Here is a 16,778-nt window from a genome sequence, read left to right on the forward strand (position 1 = left end):
ATGGGACCAGCCCTTGGTTCTTCACATACTGCTGCTGCTTTTGGAGGCAGTCTGTGATTATTGAAACAATCTTTTCTTTTTCTTGAGAGGTTAAGCTAAAGGGTCAGACAGAGAAAAGAAATACATATAATACACAAGAAAAGATTCAAGGAGCAGCTTGCTAAAGGATGTCGGGGATGTAAAAAGTTTATGTGGATTCAAGGAGGGGATTGGGCAGGTACTAAGAAGTGAGTGCTAGTCAAAGGTTCTGGGCAGACAAATCACACACCAACCTGCCAAAAAAAATGTAAACTAGCCCTCATCTTTTTCACCTCTTCAAACAGCTGAACTTTTCTGAATCTCAGAAAATTACATCCACAGACTTGGAAGCTTTTTTGTTTTAGAGAAATTCAGTAAGGAATCAAGAATTCATAAGGAGTTAAATGATATATTTTGACACAGCCACAGTCCTTGCAGGATATACTTTTTTTTGGTCTCAGAAAGTGTTTTTGCAGAATACATGTCATTGATGAATGTTCATAAATGTTCACGGTCCAGAGGCAATAAATATGGAATAATACAGTGCACAAAAATATTCCCCAAACAAGGCTATCTAAGAATATGGGATCAGATTCCAGCATACCAGGAAAGTGAGAAAATATTTTGATGTCAGTAAGAATTGCAATTAAAGTCCTTTGTCAGATTTCAGGAGAAAAAATAATCACAGTGTTTTTAAAAAAGGCTGAAGCATTATAGTAACCTAATTCCACATGAATGGCTACAAAAACCAGTTTGGCTTTCTGCTGATCAAACTCTGTTTCCAAGTACTTGCTGCCACAGACAACACAAAATAAAAATCAGCAGAGATTTGAAAAATAAAATCATGCCAGAGTTTTTTTTATTTTGTTTTGCTTGTGGCTCACAACTGGATGTAGCATTGTTATAATTTTGTAAAAGCTTTTCAGATTGAGTTTTTCTGGTCTGGTTTTCCCACCCTCTGACAAATACTAACAACCTTCAGCTGGTATTACATCCTATATTTCACACTCCCAGCTCTCTAAATCCCACATTTCTGATTCTGTAAATGCATCAGCTACGGGAGCCGATGCAAGTGGCTGGAACCTCTGTTCATACTCTATAATCTAATGCACTTAGCGAGCCAATGAATATGTGTGAAAGGAGGGGCTTTCTGGCTGAGGGGCTCCGTGCAGGGGAACAGCTGTTGAACAGCAAAACCTTACCCAGAGCCAGGCAAACACACTCACTCACATCCACAGTGGCTTTGTGCATCCAGGTCTGCCAAGACAACTCCACCCACCCCTCCTCTCTCTGCAAAAAGTGAACAAACTAGCACAGAGAAACGTAAAGAAGACCAAATCTCAGCTGTGAAACATTTCAGCAGATCAGTAATGGCCTGGATCAGTAATATCTCCTGGTTAAACCACCTTGCTCTACAGGAAGAACGTTTCAGGGGGTACTTAAACAGCACTGAGGATTACTTAGCCTTCCTATGTGGGCCCAGACGGAGCCACCTGTTCCTGCCCATGGCTTTGGTGTACACCCTGATCTTCATTGTTGGGGTGGTGGGGAACTTCTTAGTTTGCCTCGTAATCCTCAAGCACCAGAACATGAAGACCCCGACCAATTATTACCTCTTCAGTCTGGCGGTCTCGGACCTGCTCGTGCTGCTTTTCGGGATGCCACTGGAAGTCTACGAGATGTGGAGCAACTACCCCTTCCTGTTCGGGCCCGTCGGCTGCTACCTGAAGACGGCTCTCTTCGAGACGGTGTGCTTTGCCTCCATCCTCAGCGTGACCACGCTCAGCGTGGAGAGGTACATCGCCATCCTCCACCCCTTCCGTGCCAAGCTGAAGAGCACCCGCAGGCGAGCCCTGAGGACCATCCTGGCGCTCTGGGTCCTCTCTGTCCTCTTTGCCCTCCCCAACACGGGCACCCATGGCATCATGCTGCAGCATTTCCCCAACGGCACCCTGGTCCCGGGCTCTGCTACCTGCACTGTGGTCATGCCCTTGTGGATCTACAACTGTATTGTCCAGATTACTTCTCTTCTCTTCTATGCGCTGCCCATGGGGGTAATAAGTGTGCTGTACTATCTGATGGGGCTAAGAGTAAGTCTTACTCCAGCTGTGCTGTGTTTCCTTGGTTCATTCTTGTGTGTTTGTGTCTGTATGTGTCTTTTGAGTGCTTGCACCTTTTTCTTGCCCAGCTGTTTTCCCCCAAAAAGGCAGAAGTATTTCAAACCTCTGGAAAAAAAAGAAAAAAAAAGTAGATCCAAATCCTTCTTTGGTGCAATCCTATTCTGAAATTAATTTAGGGGATAATCTACCCTAGTCTTTTTATAAAAACTTACCATCACTGCTGCTCACATCCGAATGTCACTGAAACACCAGTGGATTGGTTCCAGCCTCTCAGAGATTTACACCTTTGCAGCAGGGACTAGAAGGAAATGTAGCAAAAGTAAAATGTGAAAAGAACAAAAACAAGCAGGCTAGTGACCGAATCTTTTGTCTTATTTGTTTTCCCTTTTCTTGTGACTGTGAAATTTCTATTGCATTAGTTTCTTTTTCTCCTTGGTGATAATATTCACGAAAACTCACAAAGCTCTCATAAACTGAAATGCTACCTTATTGCTGCTGTTAGCAAATTCAGCAATCATTTCCTTATATAACTGCAGCACAGTTTCACCAGACTATCTTAGAGCTTATTTTCATTCTCTCTTCAGAAAGTGAGTCTAGTTTTACCAAGTACCCATCATGTAAATGTGTGGATAAAACAATCAGTATCACAGCATTATAAAGCTGTGTAGCACAACGCTGGAATACACTGCTAATCGTAGCGAGTTGATGACTTTTTTTTTCTCACACATTACAGATATTTTGAAAATATAAATACCATCTCATCACACTGGGTATAACTTAAAGTTTACAAAGATACGTCTGATCATATAGCAAGAAAGGGAGAGGAATGAACTTATTAAATAATGTGCATGAAACTCAACCAAATCTCTGCTGGTGTACATATAATTTTGTTTTGCTGGCTGACATTTACTGTTAACTGAAATTATACAGAAGCAACTTTTACTCTACCCAGGAAAAAAAAACAAGGATTAACTGCCAGAAATCCATAGCACACAACAGATCCTCACAGCAGTGAATGAGTTAAATTGTCCACACTGCCCAGTGGCTGTTCTGGGGTCTTAATATGGTTTTGATGAAAATTTTGCAAAACAAGACCTGAAGGGAGGGGGAAATTTTGTAAATATGGATATTATGAAAAGAAAAAAAGAAATATCTGAATTAATAAAAAGAAGACTTGAAGACTGCAATAACTTCTATTTGCAGCATCAGACGTTCCTATACCCCATCCCAGAAGAGAAGCTCGGTACCGAATGAAGGCTGCTCCCCCAGGACTTCTGTAAATTCACAGATATGTCCAAGCTGTCCCTCCTAAATGCACTAATGTTCATTGTTTGTGGGGGGTTTTTTCTGTATATCCAGCTCAGACTTTCAAATTTTAAACAGCATCCATCCTGACTAGATCTGCATTATGCTCCAAACTGCACTAGGCAAGATAATTTCATTTCCTCAACAGAAATGACAGAAGAATGATGTATATATATTGTTTTTCAAGACGAGACACTTTTTATCTGCTCACGAAGGATGAAACCTATGAAGCTTTAGCAACACTCTGTAGTCTCCTGAGTGCCATGTATCCCTCACAGAATGTAGAGGAAAAGCTCAGTGTTATTCCAAAGGTTGTACAACAGCTCAAATTCAGCAGTGACATAGCCCTTCCACATCCAGGCTTTGTAGAAAGGGCATTTCCTTGCCACAGTTTCTTCCTCAAGCTTTGCCAGTGCTCAGGATGCTCAGGAGAGTCTCAGGATGCAATAGAGAAAAAAATGTGGGACATGTCACATGTCATGAGAGGGCAGCAAACATGGGTCATAGGGTACCTGAGTTAATTTTAAATTTTATTCCTGCAGTGCTGGTAGAGATGGGGTGGGACTGTTCGGGAAGAAGTCTGTGTTGCAGCACAAGTCAGTGCAAGGTCCCTGTCCATTTCTTTCAAACTGATCTCTAAAAGAACACAGGAGTAGGTGCTTATCACTGCTTGTCTAAAAGTCAAACTTTATTTAACAAGGATTTTTGACAGTGAATGAAGAGAGTGGAGAGTCCACAGACACATTCTCCTACCTGCTTCAGACATCTGTGAGGGGATCTAGACAGTCAGGTGACTTTTGCCTAGACAGGATGATTCTTCTGCCAAGGTTCAACACTTCTCTTACTCTGTCATCCCCTTGATAATACATTGGACACACTGGAAATTTTTATTTCAGCTGTCTTTGAAGTAAGACAACTTATTCTTGCCAATGCATATCTGGTCCAGATTTAATCATCAAAATCTATTTTGCCCCCCAGATGCCCAGTTGTTAAAACCAAAATCATCTGTGGGCAGTGACTGGCTTTGTTGAATTTCTGCAGAGCCCAGCACATCTCTGGAAGGGTCCATCCCCTTTCCATGGAAGTTTTCAGCAAACCTTGCCCCCACTGACACATTCTCCTTTGCCATGGGGTTGAGCTAAAAGCACACTAAGGCTGCAGTGGAGCAGCAGATGGCAACAGCTTCAGCCAAATCCTCAGAACAGTCATGACTGTAGGCTTTGGTATAAGCCTTGTAGTTTTTAAGTATTAATTTTTCCATCAGCTGGAGAGAAAGTTTGTTCACCAATAGTGTCAGATAGGCCAAAGAGTTTACAGAAAACATTTCTGCTTTTGTAGAGTGGCCTCATTAGGTTTGCCTGGGGATATGTGAGGCCCTAATTTTACTCTACCTTCTGATTTCTGGTATGAAATCCTGTAGCTAATAAAGATGTGGGGGGGGGAAATCCAATTTTCAGCTTCTTGCTCCAGTCACTTTTAATTCTTTTTCAGTGAAAGGGTAGTTTGCATCTCCAGGCAACCCTACACAGCCTCATACATCACAGTGATGTAAAAGTAACCACTACCTTGGCTGGAGTTCCCTCAAACCATTGGCATTCGCTCAAGTTACAACCTTTGCCATGGACTCATTTATTTATTTATTTTTCCTCCTTCTTTGTAATAATTCATTGTTTTATTAAACTCCAACTGCTGAGTTATTGTTGCTAGTTACACCTTCATCCCTTGAGGCTAAAGGGGAACCTCCCAGCATCATCAAAATGACAGGAGGAAGGTGAAAAATAAAGATACATATGTCTCTGGTTTATTACAGCATCAGAACACTGTATTCTCTGAGGCTTTAGACTATGCCTGGAATAGATTACTGTTGAGACTGAAAACCACTGAAGGTAAACTAGGGGTTTAATCAATCTGAGCAGACGTTTATCTCTACATGTGTTACAAATCAACTGAGGCTCTTCCTTAAGCAACTGTGGCTATGACTAAAAGTTACAAAGGCAATAATGTAAAACAGGAGAGGTTGAATTGCACTATAATTGATTATAATCCCATTTACATAGTTTTCCATTTTATAAATAGAATAAAGAGAACATTGAAAAAAGGTCTTACGTGATCATCCTGAGAGAAAAGTATTATTAATCAGAAATCAGAAAGCAAAGTCACAGTGTAAAAGGCAAAAGCAAATGGCACAATTAGCATGTTTTCACAAGACTTTTACAAATACAGAATGATTTCTATCTTTTTCCTCATTCCTTATATTCTCTCCCATGTAATTAAAAGTTTTTCTTCCAGTTTCTCTCAGTTAAAAAAAACATCACTCCAAAGCTGTTGGCTAATCAGAAGTTCCCACTTCAGGAAGCTGGGACCAAATATGCACTTTTCATACATGATCTCTTCTGTACTCAAAGCAATCCTGTTTATCTAGACCTGGTATTTTCATCACCAAAGCACCAGTGCTCTCACCATAAGCATACTGGGGAAGCAGTTCAGGGAGGATCAGATTATTGCTCTTTATGCCCATTTTTAAGAAGTCCAGGAAAAACTACTGGAGAAAACCTCACATTGTTGTAACTGAGCAGTATGTGGCTGAATCTGTGTATCATGCACCCCGGAGGTGCAGGGAGCATATTTGGGTTTTGTTCATTAGAGGGGTTGAATATCAATTAGTCCAAACCACTCAGGGCACGAAACAAATTCCTTCGAATTTTACAGAGTTTTTTCCAATGATTATAACTGTGTTACACTGAGGCCACTCTGTGTATTTTTTCGATCATTGGTTTGTGCTTAATTGCGGGGAACCCTATTAGGAAAATAAACAAACAATATCTTGCCAGAAGACAAAATAATGCCTAGCAAAATAGTGTTGAAATTGAACACAAACTGTGAACCAAATATTGACTCACTGAGGAAAAACAAGTGGGGAAGTGAAATAGGAACTTGCTGTAAATATGCAGGTTCAGATGCATAAAATCTGCAGATTGTTTAGAACCTAAAGGTTCAGTGTTTCTCTGGAGAAAAAAACGAAATATAGACTTTTTTCAGTGAGTCCCAAGTTGCCCCCGGTTTTGCTTTCTCAAACTGCAATTATCAAAATATCAAGCAGGCTATGTCTGGTGGGGATGTGATCTCTTGTCTAAGCTCTCCTTTGGTTTCCCTCCTTTTGCCAGTTGAAAGGAGATGAAACTTTGGAAGTAGAGGAAATGGCTGTGAATGTTCAGAGACCATCCAGGAAATCAGTCACAAAGATGTTGTGTAAGTAGTAAGTCCTTCTGTGTTTTATTTACAGTGGACACAGGGTGACCAGGTCCTAAAGGGAATCAAGCAAATTCACTGGATACAAGAGTTATGACTAGCTGTTATTTAAAAAAAAAAAAAAAAAAAAAAAGGTTTATTGCTGTTTTATCTGGATTTATAGGGTATGGAAGTGAAACACCATGGGTATCTACCAAAAGATTCAGAAAGAAAATTTTCCTCCCCAGCATGAGAGGAGTTTGAGCAAACCTACGTGGCAGATGCTTGCATGGCAATTCTCCAATATCCCTCACTCCAAACTGGCTCTTGCAGCCCTCTAGGGAGGATCTCTTTTTTTTTCCAGAGTGCAAGTAGTCTATCTTGTACATTTATAAAGGATGTACATCTGGTTTACATTACACCATGAGCTCTGCTAATGAGCAGAAATCACAGAATCACAAGATGGGTCAGGTTGGAAGGGACCACAGTGGGTCATCTGGTCCAATCTCCCTGTTCAAACCAGGTCATCCCAGAGCACACGGCATAGAATTGCATCCAGACAGTTCTGGAATGTCTCCAGTGAGGGAGACTCCACAGCCTCCCTGGGCAACCTGTTCCAGTGCTCAGTCACCTGTACAGTGCAGAAGTTCCTCCTCATGTTCAGGTGGAACTTCCTGTGCATTAGTTTCTGCCATTGTCTCTTGTCTTATTGCTCAGCACCACCAAGAAGAGCCTGGTCCATCCTCTTGACACCCTCCCCTTCTGATACCCATACACATTAATGAGGTCCCCTCTCAGTTGTCACATCTTGAGACAATCCTGCCAAGCTACATCCATCACCTACTGCTGACTTAATCACTTAGACCTTCAAAGAAAAGTTGGACCTAAGCAGACTTGTACACTGTATAACATTCAAGAGAATTTATGCCCAAATCACCTTGAAAGCACTCACATCACTTCCTAATTTAGGGCTGTCTTTAAGGCAAAGAACACCTTGCTACTGAGATGGTGTTTATGCGGGAAACATAAATCATTTTCACTATTTTCTGTAACATTATTCTTTCAGACACCTTAAGTCACTGTCTGAACCAGGAAATTGTAATTTGAAGCCAGCCTGATTTTCAGTGCCTGGAATGGGTCTAGGTTCCATACGTGCCCCAACATTACCTGGCTGTTTCCTGCTCTGTTTGAATGTCACTGTGTGTGCATGCATTGGGTTATTCAACACAGAAACTAGCGGAAAGATTGTTCTTTTAGCTGGTAATGGTAAGACAAAAAGTATGGCAAAACTTTTGAAACCATTAACATAATTTGTATATTTAGTCTTTCATTCAGCTTTTTGAACTCTCTCTGCTCTGTGCAGGCTAGTGAACCATATCCCCCCATTACTGACCTGTTTTTCTTCTCCCCTTTCTCCATGCCAGTTGTCCTCGTGATAGTTTTTGCTATCTGCTGGGCTCCATTCCATATAGATCGACTTTTCTTCAGCTTTGTTGTGGAATGGACTGAGCCTTTGGCTAACACATTCAACTTAATTCATGTGGTGTCAGGTAAAGCTTTCTTCTTCCACTTGCACAGGGACTGGGAAAAAAAAAAGTATTTGTGAATGGTTTACTTGGAATATGTCTTCATTTACTTTGTAGGTGACATGAGACATGCATGGAAAACCTTCTCAGGATTTGGTGGGCAGTGATGAGAATAGTGTCTGAATAAAAACTACATGCAATTTTCTGCAGCTTCCAAGATCTGGACGTCTTGTCCAATACAGTGTCTGAATATTCACAGAGAAGGAAAAAAAAGTATACCATGCATCATTACCTGCTTTTCCTTCTTGGGAATGTTCAGAAGTGAAGCCTGCTGTTGTTCAGCTGCTTTTAACAAGTACGCAGGAACAAGCATCATCCTCCACAGGGTCTCTGGGGCAACTGGGAAACCTTACCAAATGGCAAGACAAAAGACTTACCTACTGCTCAGAATGGGTGATGAAACCAAATGTTTATGGCCTTGCCAACCATAAAATGAAGGCTTTTTCCAAAAGGAATCATATTCTCAGTCTGCCATGGGAAAACACTGAATGTGGCCATTAGGCAACTCAGACAAATCTGATCTTGTGCAGTTGTCCTGGTGTGTTGTAAGAAATTAGCTTCCCTTGGCTGGAAGTTGTCCTCTGACAGCTCTGATGGGGACACCAGCTGTGCAAACCCTGCTGTGGGGATGAGGGCAGTGCTGGAGGCAGGGCAGGGCAGCTCAAGAGAGAGCTGGTTCCTGAAGAGCTGGAGAGAGTGAGCTCCAATTAACAATCTCTCCCATTTTCTTTTCACTGCAACTGCAGTGTATGAGCTAATCTCGGTGAGACATCCCTCTGCCTGTGCCAGGAAGGCAGCAGGCAGAGCTCTGCTGTTGCTGTCTCCACCCTTGCACCAAAACTTGGTGGAGCTGTATAAGCAATGAAGAGTTTTTCCTCTTCTGAGATCGTTTCACACATAAATTAATCTCTCTCTGTCCCAGGTGTTTTCTTCTATCTGAGCTCTGCCACGAACCCCATCATTTACAACCTGTTGTCCCAGCGCTTCAGGATGGCTTTCCTCAGTGTGATTTCTCCTTGCTGCAAGCACTGGGCCCCTGAACATCCCACTTGCAAGATTTCTGCCCAGAAGAGCATGTTTGTGATTGAGGGTCACAATCTCATGGACTCTGCTGAATACATGAGTGCCCCTGGCACACACAGGACATCTGTCAGCAGTTCTCAGCTCTCCACTGGTCTGTGACTTTCCATGTGATGATCCAGGTGAGAGAGAAGTTAAAGAAAATTGCTTTAAGAAAACAAAAAGAGAAGAGACCTTCCTAAAAGACTGATTTCAGCAAGAAAAGATTGGAGAGGTGTCTCACTGAGTAAATTAAGGAGAAGATTGTATTTAACATATGTCTGAGAAGCACTATATTACACTTGAGCTAATAGTAGGGATGGGAATCTCAGCTTGCTCATTGTAAGCTGTGCCAGTGAAGAGCTGCTTTTAAAAAGTGAGACACACTCCCAATGTTACCAGCACAGGAGAGAGACACAGCTTAGCCAAGTCTTATCAAATGGCCTTTTGTGCACCAACCTAAACATCAGCGTTTACTTACTTTGAAATGAGGCAACTTGCTGCATAAGCCTTATCTATATCTAGGTTTGGGTAAGCCAGTCCCGCTTCTCTCTCTCATGACCTTCTCCAGGTATGGCTGTTGCAAACCTCTCTTGTCAACATGAGCAAGTAGGCGAGAATGAGAGCAGCTCTGAGCTGGGCTGATAGGCATCAGAAACCAGTAATAGCTATTTCTGGGCCAGAAGAATCAGGGAGCAAGTAACTGTAAAATTAATGCAAAACAAAACCTTTGCTTTCTGAGCAAGGTAAAGATCTGGGTGGGGGGTAGTGATTAATGCAGCCTGTGGGGGATATCTGCCCAGGGAATGTACATCAGATAGTTTTATTTTTGCCCATCCACCTTTGCATGTACAAATGGGTAGGTCCCTGCTATACCCCATCTCCTGCAGTTTGTGAGAACTTCTTATCATTGCTTCAGCTTCAGATACTTATGTGTTGTCTCCACCAGTGGAGCCTTGTGGTTGTGCTTCAGCAGATTTCACACCTGCCTGTACCAGGTGGATTGCAAAGTCAGAGATCTACATGGATCCAGGAAAAAGCCTGGACAACATTGACAACACAGGGAACTGGGGCAAACCTAATACAAAGGTAATAAAAACGGGAATTTTGCAGTGATACTGCAACTACTGAATTCAGATTTTGCCATAAAGCACAACATAGGTCCAAACTTTCCTGCATCCCAGTTGTGCAAACAGATCCTGAAGGCAGTACACTTACATCTGAGCTGATGAGCTGATGAGGTCTGCTGACTGCAGGGACAGGATGCTACAGAATTGCGTCAAGGGAGGTCAGGGGGAATCCATTACATGACAAAGAATTCTGTAAGACTCTCTGTCCCAAGTTTCAAAGCCTGTTCATTGTGTTTCAGAGAAATGTCTCCCCTGTGCCCCCTGACACAGGGCTCAGTTTAGCCACTGCTCTGGGCTCAGGCTTGGCACGCACTGCCACAGAAAACCATCCCATGTGTGTTGTCAAGGGACTGGGAGTTACTCTCATAGTCAGAGTACACAGAGTTATCACAACGAATAGGAACATTAGTTCCTGAAAGATGATACACTGTATGCATGAAGGCTTATTCCAGGTCACTGGGGATCCAGATGACACTTCCCATCGCAGGTGGAAGGGGCTGTACTCCTTTTCCGTGGCTTCTTACTTTGTTTCCCCCAAAGTCTTCTGTTTGTCTCTCTCTGTGGGACTCTGAAGTGAGGTGAGACCTGGGAGGCTCATGGAAGATGGTGAGTCATCTTTTCCTGCAGCACAAGGGGAATTTTAGACCACGTTTTCTCTCAGATCCATTTTACCATCTGCAGTCTTGTCGAACAAGCCATGGAGAGGGTAAGAGCTACACGACAGGCCTGCAGAGAGAAGGCAATTCCTGCTCCCTGAAGACACAGCTGAAATGCTTTGCCACCCCCAAGTGGACACTTGCGTTTTATCATTAACATTTCCGTTTCCAACCAGTTTTGCATTATAATTTTTCCCTCTGCCAGATGTAAAAGTGTGATTTCCCTCTGGACTTGCTGTGCCAGTGGTGCCTTGCTGCCTGTGAGCTGCCCAGGTCCCTGTTCTCCTGCTGGGCTCTGAGCTCTGTGCTCCCACTGACAGGCTGGGGGCCACCTGGGCAGAGCCTGGGCTGGATTTCCTCCCTCACTGAGCTCAGGAGGTTATCCTCCTTATCCCAGCTGTGTGCCACTGAAAGCAGGTCTTCTCTGATGTCCTAGACACCCACCCATGAGGAGATGGTGTAGTTTGACATACTCACACATCCACCATATGATGGAGACGTTCCTCAATGGGATTTTGTGACTCTTTGGATGCATTTTATGCATTTAGGACCAGATGGCATTTTGTGTTGGTGCACAGAGAGCCACCCATGAGTGATGCCGCTCTCTCCTCTCTTTATGGGAGAATCCCAACCTTTGGCTGCAAAGCTCAGGGTGGATAAATGCACCTCATGACTTGCAGATGAGCACACAGATCTGCAGACAAGGTTGGGCTGTGAAGCTGTAGGGTGAAGATTTTGTGTGGTCTTAGACAAAACAGCCACATTTTTGTTCCCAAGGAGGACATAGGGTTTTGTGAGTAAGGGGAAGGAGGGAGTGGGAGGAATGTGCATGGATGGGGAAATTTTAGAAGAGAAATAGTGAGAAGACAATCATCAGGAACTCACCTGGGTCTGAAGTAATTTATTCTTTTGTCCTAAAAGGAGTTTTTATCACATTTCATTTGGTGTCAGTCAAAAGAAGTGACACTCATAACCAGAAATTACTGGGCTTTTTTTGGCTAAATATCAAAACCAGAGATGAAAACATTTAGGTTTGCACCAAATCAAACCTTCTGTGAAAGTGTTATTGGGAGAGACATGTCAAAATTCCTCTAAATTCTGCTAAAAACAAAATAAATGCAGTGGAGATAGTGTGGACTGACTGGAAGCTCCAAGTTAAGTTCCCTGTGACTGCACAGCTCAGTACCCCTCATTCCTGAGGGATGCACTTTGTCTCTACAAAGTAGTCAATGTCCAATAGAGGCTTTTCTTTCTAAAAGGTTGGTGCTTGAGTTATTTATCACTCTGCTCTGATATTTACTTGGCTGCATTTTGGAAGCTGAATCCAAACACGAAAAAATGGGAAGATGGATAGAGATGTCATGAAAACCGATGCTATTCCTTTATTTATACATTAACCAGCTTTCATAGCCAAGTGCTGAAAAATGTTGGTAACTGGTTGAGAAAAAATCGTGTTGCAAGAAAACAGAGAACAACTCACTTTCCTCCAAAGTGGTCCAGTGTGATGGAACTGTATTTATTTGAAATCAAGCGTGTCTTCCTAGACAGAACTGTCTATTGATTTATTTCTCTGCTTCTCTTTCCCTCTGGAAAACATGCAAGTGTGTAAGCAGAAAGTGTGGAGAGCAGGGGCAGTACTGAGAACAAAACATGAATAGTCTGAAATGTACTGCAAGGAAACACTCAAAGGAGAGAAGAATTGTGTTCATTACCAGTGAGTGATACTCTGATCTAATGCCAGATTCAGTTGGAAAAGACACCATGACAGCAGGTGGACAATTCTGCTAAGTTTACCCGAAGAGTTTTTGAACACTACTGTGTTTTGAAGTGTTTCAACCACAGCTTACCAGTAAAACTAAATGTGCACTTCAGCTGCAGAGCTGATTATATGTATCTCTGTGTAACATGAAAATAAATATACTAGAGTCTCTCTTCCTAGGCCTGGTCCATCCTCCAGCAATCCTCAAGCTTCTTGTTTTTCCCTTAGATTTCATGTGAGTAGCAGAAGGTGGAGATTCCCCAGAGGCAAGAACCTCACCTGGAGAGTCAAGGGTTGCTGATTTTCTTCCACATTTCCTTCCATTTACATTTAGATTAGTCAACAGCCTGCTTAGGTCACACCCCAGACAGAGAGCTGAGCTCATTTGCCACCAGAAGTAGGAGGCTTTCTGTTACTGTGTAGATTTACTGAAACCCTAAAAAACTGCAGCTGATATTTTTAAGGCAAATTATCTTAAATCCATTTAGTTTTTAAAGGATTAATTTTAGGTGTATGGAAGCTGTTGGAATAATTTGCTTTCCAGTAGGATAGCTAATTCTTGAATTAAATACTGAGGTGTTTACTGTAAAAGCCCAAATAACTTTTTTCATGCATCCTCAGCTTATACTATGTTATGCAATGCAGCAAGTTCCTCCCCAGACAAACAGGCTTTTGTTTGATTTTTTGGCTAGAAGTGGGTTTTCCAGAAGACCCTTTGACTCAGATGTCTATAAGATGAAGATCACCATCAGAGGAAATCTGTATTCCTCTTCTAGTCAAATGAGGGGGGAAAAAAGCCATGCTAAAATCAATTTATCTGATCTATTTCAGTCATCTACCTTAGGTGTTTTACAGGTAGTTTTTATGCATATCTTTTATGATTGAAAAACACAGCTAGGCAGCCAGATACAGGTCACCTTGAAATGATGTGTGTTTTTTGTTGCAGAGCAGATATGTTTATCAGACCCTTTCAATTTGTTTCATTTCTTCAGAACCCAAGAGTCTCCCTTAGAAATGACTCACTAGGAAAATCATGCTCTAAATGAGCAAAAGAAATGGCTAAGAGCTAATTCACCTCTAAACAGTGTAAGAACAGCATCCTCAGGGCTTCACCTACCATTTTGTTTATTGATCTGGGGTTGGTGTCTCTGGGACACCTGGACCAAGCTCTCACAAGGTGGGAAAATTCCAGCAGAGCTCTAGCACTTGTAGGGATTGCAGCACTGGTTTGCAAGCTTGCAGTTTTCTTTCCCTTACTTCTATAGGAGCTGGCAAGGGTAGGAAAGATATCTGTCCTGCCAGAGAACGTGCTAAACACCTGCCTGAACTCAATGGAAAGTCTCCAAAGAGAAGTTTTTTCATGCTGCTGTTGACTGCAGTGCAGGTGGGTTGGGCAGCACTGAGCAACTGCAGCAAAAAACTACAAGACTCAAGGTTTTGAGAAACAGAAGAACTCACCAGACTTTCTGTGAGGAAGGAAATAAAGCACTAACACAGGAACTCAGAGGTATAGTTACTGTTTATTTAACCATGTACAGACTGGGGTTCATTAGTTGGCTTGGTGGGAAGTCCTAAATGCAGAGGGTTTTTCTGAATGTGAACAAACTTGGTTAGTACCACAAAACTCAGCTTTCCCCAAATCCTGCACCACTGATTCCTCCCATCTCAAGTTACCTGCTCCTGCAGAAAAACAGACCACAGAAACAGCAACACATTTAAATCTACATCTCAGTATCAATGGCAGGACCCTCTGTTGGAACTTAGATGCATGTAGTATACTCTGGGGTGACAAGGATCCATTCCTCAGCTGCTTCCCAGTAACCATCTGTCTCCCTGCTCTTAGCTTAAGATGATGCAAATCAGTTTATGTTCCTGCATACAGCAAAGATGAACAGGCAATTGTCACTGGCCCAGATACATCCAGTTTGCTTATGTATCCCAGTCCCAAGGTGAGGGGCTGAGTCATGTGGAGCTTTCTCTCTCTGCATATAACACTAAATAATCCCAAAGTTGGGTCTTATGGCAGCCTACCAATTCCCAGTAAACCCACTGCACTCCCCCAAGAGGAAGCAATGACTGCCAGACATGATTCAGCCTCAGCACACTCCAGTTTTCACATGTCTCTTGCATTAACAGCAAGGAGCTCTCATATAAGTGTTAGCCTCAGACTGGTTCCTTCCAGTCTCATTTCTTTCCCTATCTCCCCCTCCTGTGAGGAACAGGTATATTGAAGGATCATCTCTCCTCCCCATCCAGCCTGTCTTTTTGCTGCTAAGAAATTCCACTAAGGATTGAGTCTTTTCTCTGCAACTTTATTTGCCAGCTGTAGGGTTTTCACACTGTATTTGTATTCCAGTCCCGATTTCAATTACCTGGCTAACCTTTTCAATTTTCACAGAGAGTGAGAATCAGAAAACAGCAGGTCCTTTATTACAGCTCACACTGGTGAGGAGTGCTTCACCCCCCTTCCCTCCCCCGTGTTTGCAGGAAAGCTCTGTCAAATTCAAACAAACTCATTGATAATAACTTGTCTATTTACTTATGCTTTGCTGACTGTTAAGTATTCTGGTCCCTTCTACAGACCTCTCTTCCATCCTCCTTTTAGCTTAAACATACTATATTTTACAACATTTCTAAAAGCCAAGGAGAAACAGTTTTCACACTTCACCCTGATGCTTGACTCCAGTGGAAATTCTCATCAGTGTCAAACACTGGAGAAGGTAAAAGCCTCGTGTTTCAGGAGGGGCTGTTTGCTGATCTTTGATAAGCAAAACATGGTGGTGGCCAGTCCTTATGTCCAGGTCTCAGGGCACTTCCCAGTGGAGGCCCAGGGCATTGGAGGGGTTCCCTCAAATGAAGAGGCAAGTCAGGCACAGGACACCACTCTGCTGATCCCAAAGCCACTGCTCTGCCACTAAATTGTCCTCACCACAGCTGTTACCTTTTTTGCCTTCCTCAATTTTTGAAGTCATACCCCTCTTCTTATCTCCTTTATTATTCTAAGCTCTTGATCTAGCCTGTGGTCTTTCTGCCCCATGACTCAGCCATCCAGATCCTAAAAATTATTTATTTGATTGGGGAGGGGTAAGGATTTAGTACAACAGACCTGTTTCTTAGCAACACCTTCCCATCTTTCTTACTCTTCTTTTGTTATTTCCATCTCATTATCTTTTCCCATGTTCAACCCCAAATTAACTTAATTACAGACAGATTTCATATCTCTCTAAACCAGAAGGGGTACTTGTAAAACATCCCTCCAGTCAATAGTAAATGAGGGCCTTGGCCTATGCTAAGTAGGCTTTTGGAAAGGCAGCTCAGCTGTGCCTGTCCTGCTCCCCCCAGAGACCTCTCCTGGTTGCTCCTAACTCCTGCTGTTCCTTTGAGCTGCTTTTAAGTGAGGCACTTCATCTATCCATTTTGCAGCCAAGTTCATCACAACCCCTGAGCTCCACAGCAGACATCTGTATAAATCACCAGGTGAATGCTTCTCCTGTGCAGATGCCAAGGGCACTGCAACCTTTCCACCTTCTCTTGCCGTATTAAGACCAGAGGGAAGTGCCTTGCTTCAAAGTCTCTGCCTATTGGAATCTGTCTTGGGTGCAAACCTGAGATATATTGAGTCTGAACATTGGATGCACTCGATCCAGGATGACCTCTGATTACTCACACGTTGGTAGGTCAAAGATCTCTCTTGGTTAATGCAGCTCTGGTTGCTCAAAAGTCATATACTGAGGATAACTCTCTCCTCTGAGACAAAAATACACCAACTGGACTAGATCCAAGGCAGCCCCTCTTACCTCATCCTCTCCTTAGTCTGTGATACCAGGTTTCCTTTGGATATCAGGAGTAGGATCCATCTCTAGCAGCTGCTGCATTTATCACCCTCTCATAGATAAGGTTGTACTGCTGTTGCTTAC

General features: G+C 42.7%; 1 protein-coding gene across 1 annotated transcript; it reads left to right on the plus strand.

Annotated features, from left to right (window-relative positions):
* The first annotated feature begins 1,210 nt into the window (after nucleotides 1–1,210).
* Nucleotides 1,211–13,033, plus strand: NMUR2 (neuromedin U receptor 2). The gene is made up of 4 exons (XM_051793953.1): nucleotides 1,211–2,108; nucleotides 6,608–6,692; nucleotides 8,096–8,221; nucleotides 9,180–13,033. Exons 1-4 carry the CDS (start codon nucleotides 1,389–1,391, stop codon nucleotides 9,437–9,439), a joined length of 1,191 nt encoding a protein of 396 aa, XP_051649913.1. The 5' UTR covers nucleotides 1,211–1,388; the 3' UTR covers nucleotides 9,440–13,033.
* The last annotated feature ends 3,745 nt before the right edge of the window (nucleotides 13,034–16,778 follow it).

Source organism: Manacus candei, unplaced genomic scaffold, assembly GCF_025592945.1.
Source record: "Manacus candei isolate 608988 ecotype Guabito, Panama unplaced genomic scaffold, ASM2559294v1 h1tg000037l, whole genome shotgun sequence".
In the NCBI taxonomy this organism is placed as follows: Eukaryota; Metazoa; Chordata; class Aves; order Passeriformes; family Pipridae; genus Manacus; species Manacus candei.

Bases quoted from the DNA above. Each gene is read 5' to 3' on its own strand.
- NMUR2 (XM_051793953.1), top strand. From the start codon at position 1,389: ATGGCCTGGATCAGTAATATCTCCTGGTTAAACCACCTTGCTCTACAG. The intron at 6,693-8,095 runs GTAAGTAGTAAG...TCTCCATGCCAG, and splicing joins ATCAGTCACAAAGATGTTGT to TTGTCCTCGTGATAGTTTTT. The intron at 8,222-9,179 runs GTAAAGCTTTCT...TCTCTGTCCCAG, and splicing joins CTTAATTCATGTGGTGTCAG to GTGTTTTCTTCTATCTGAGC.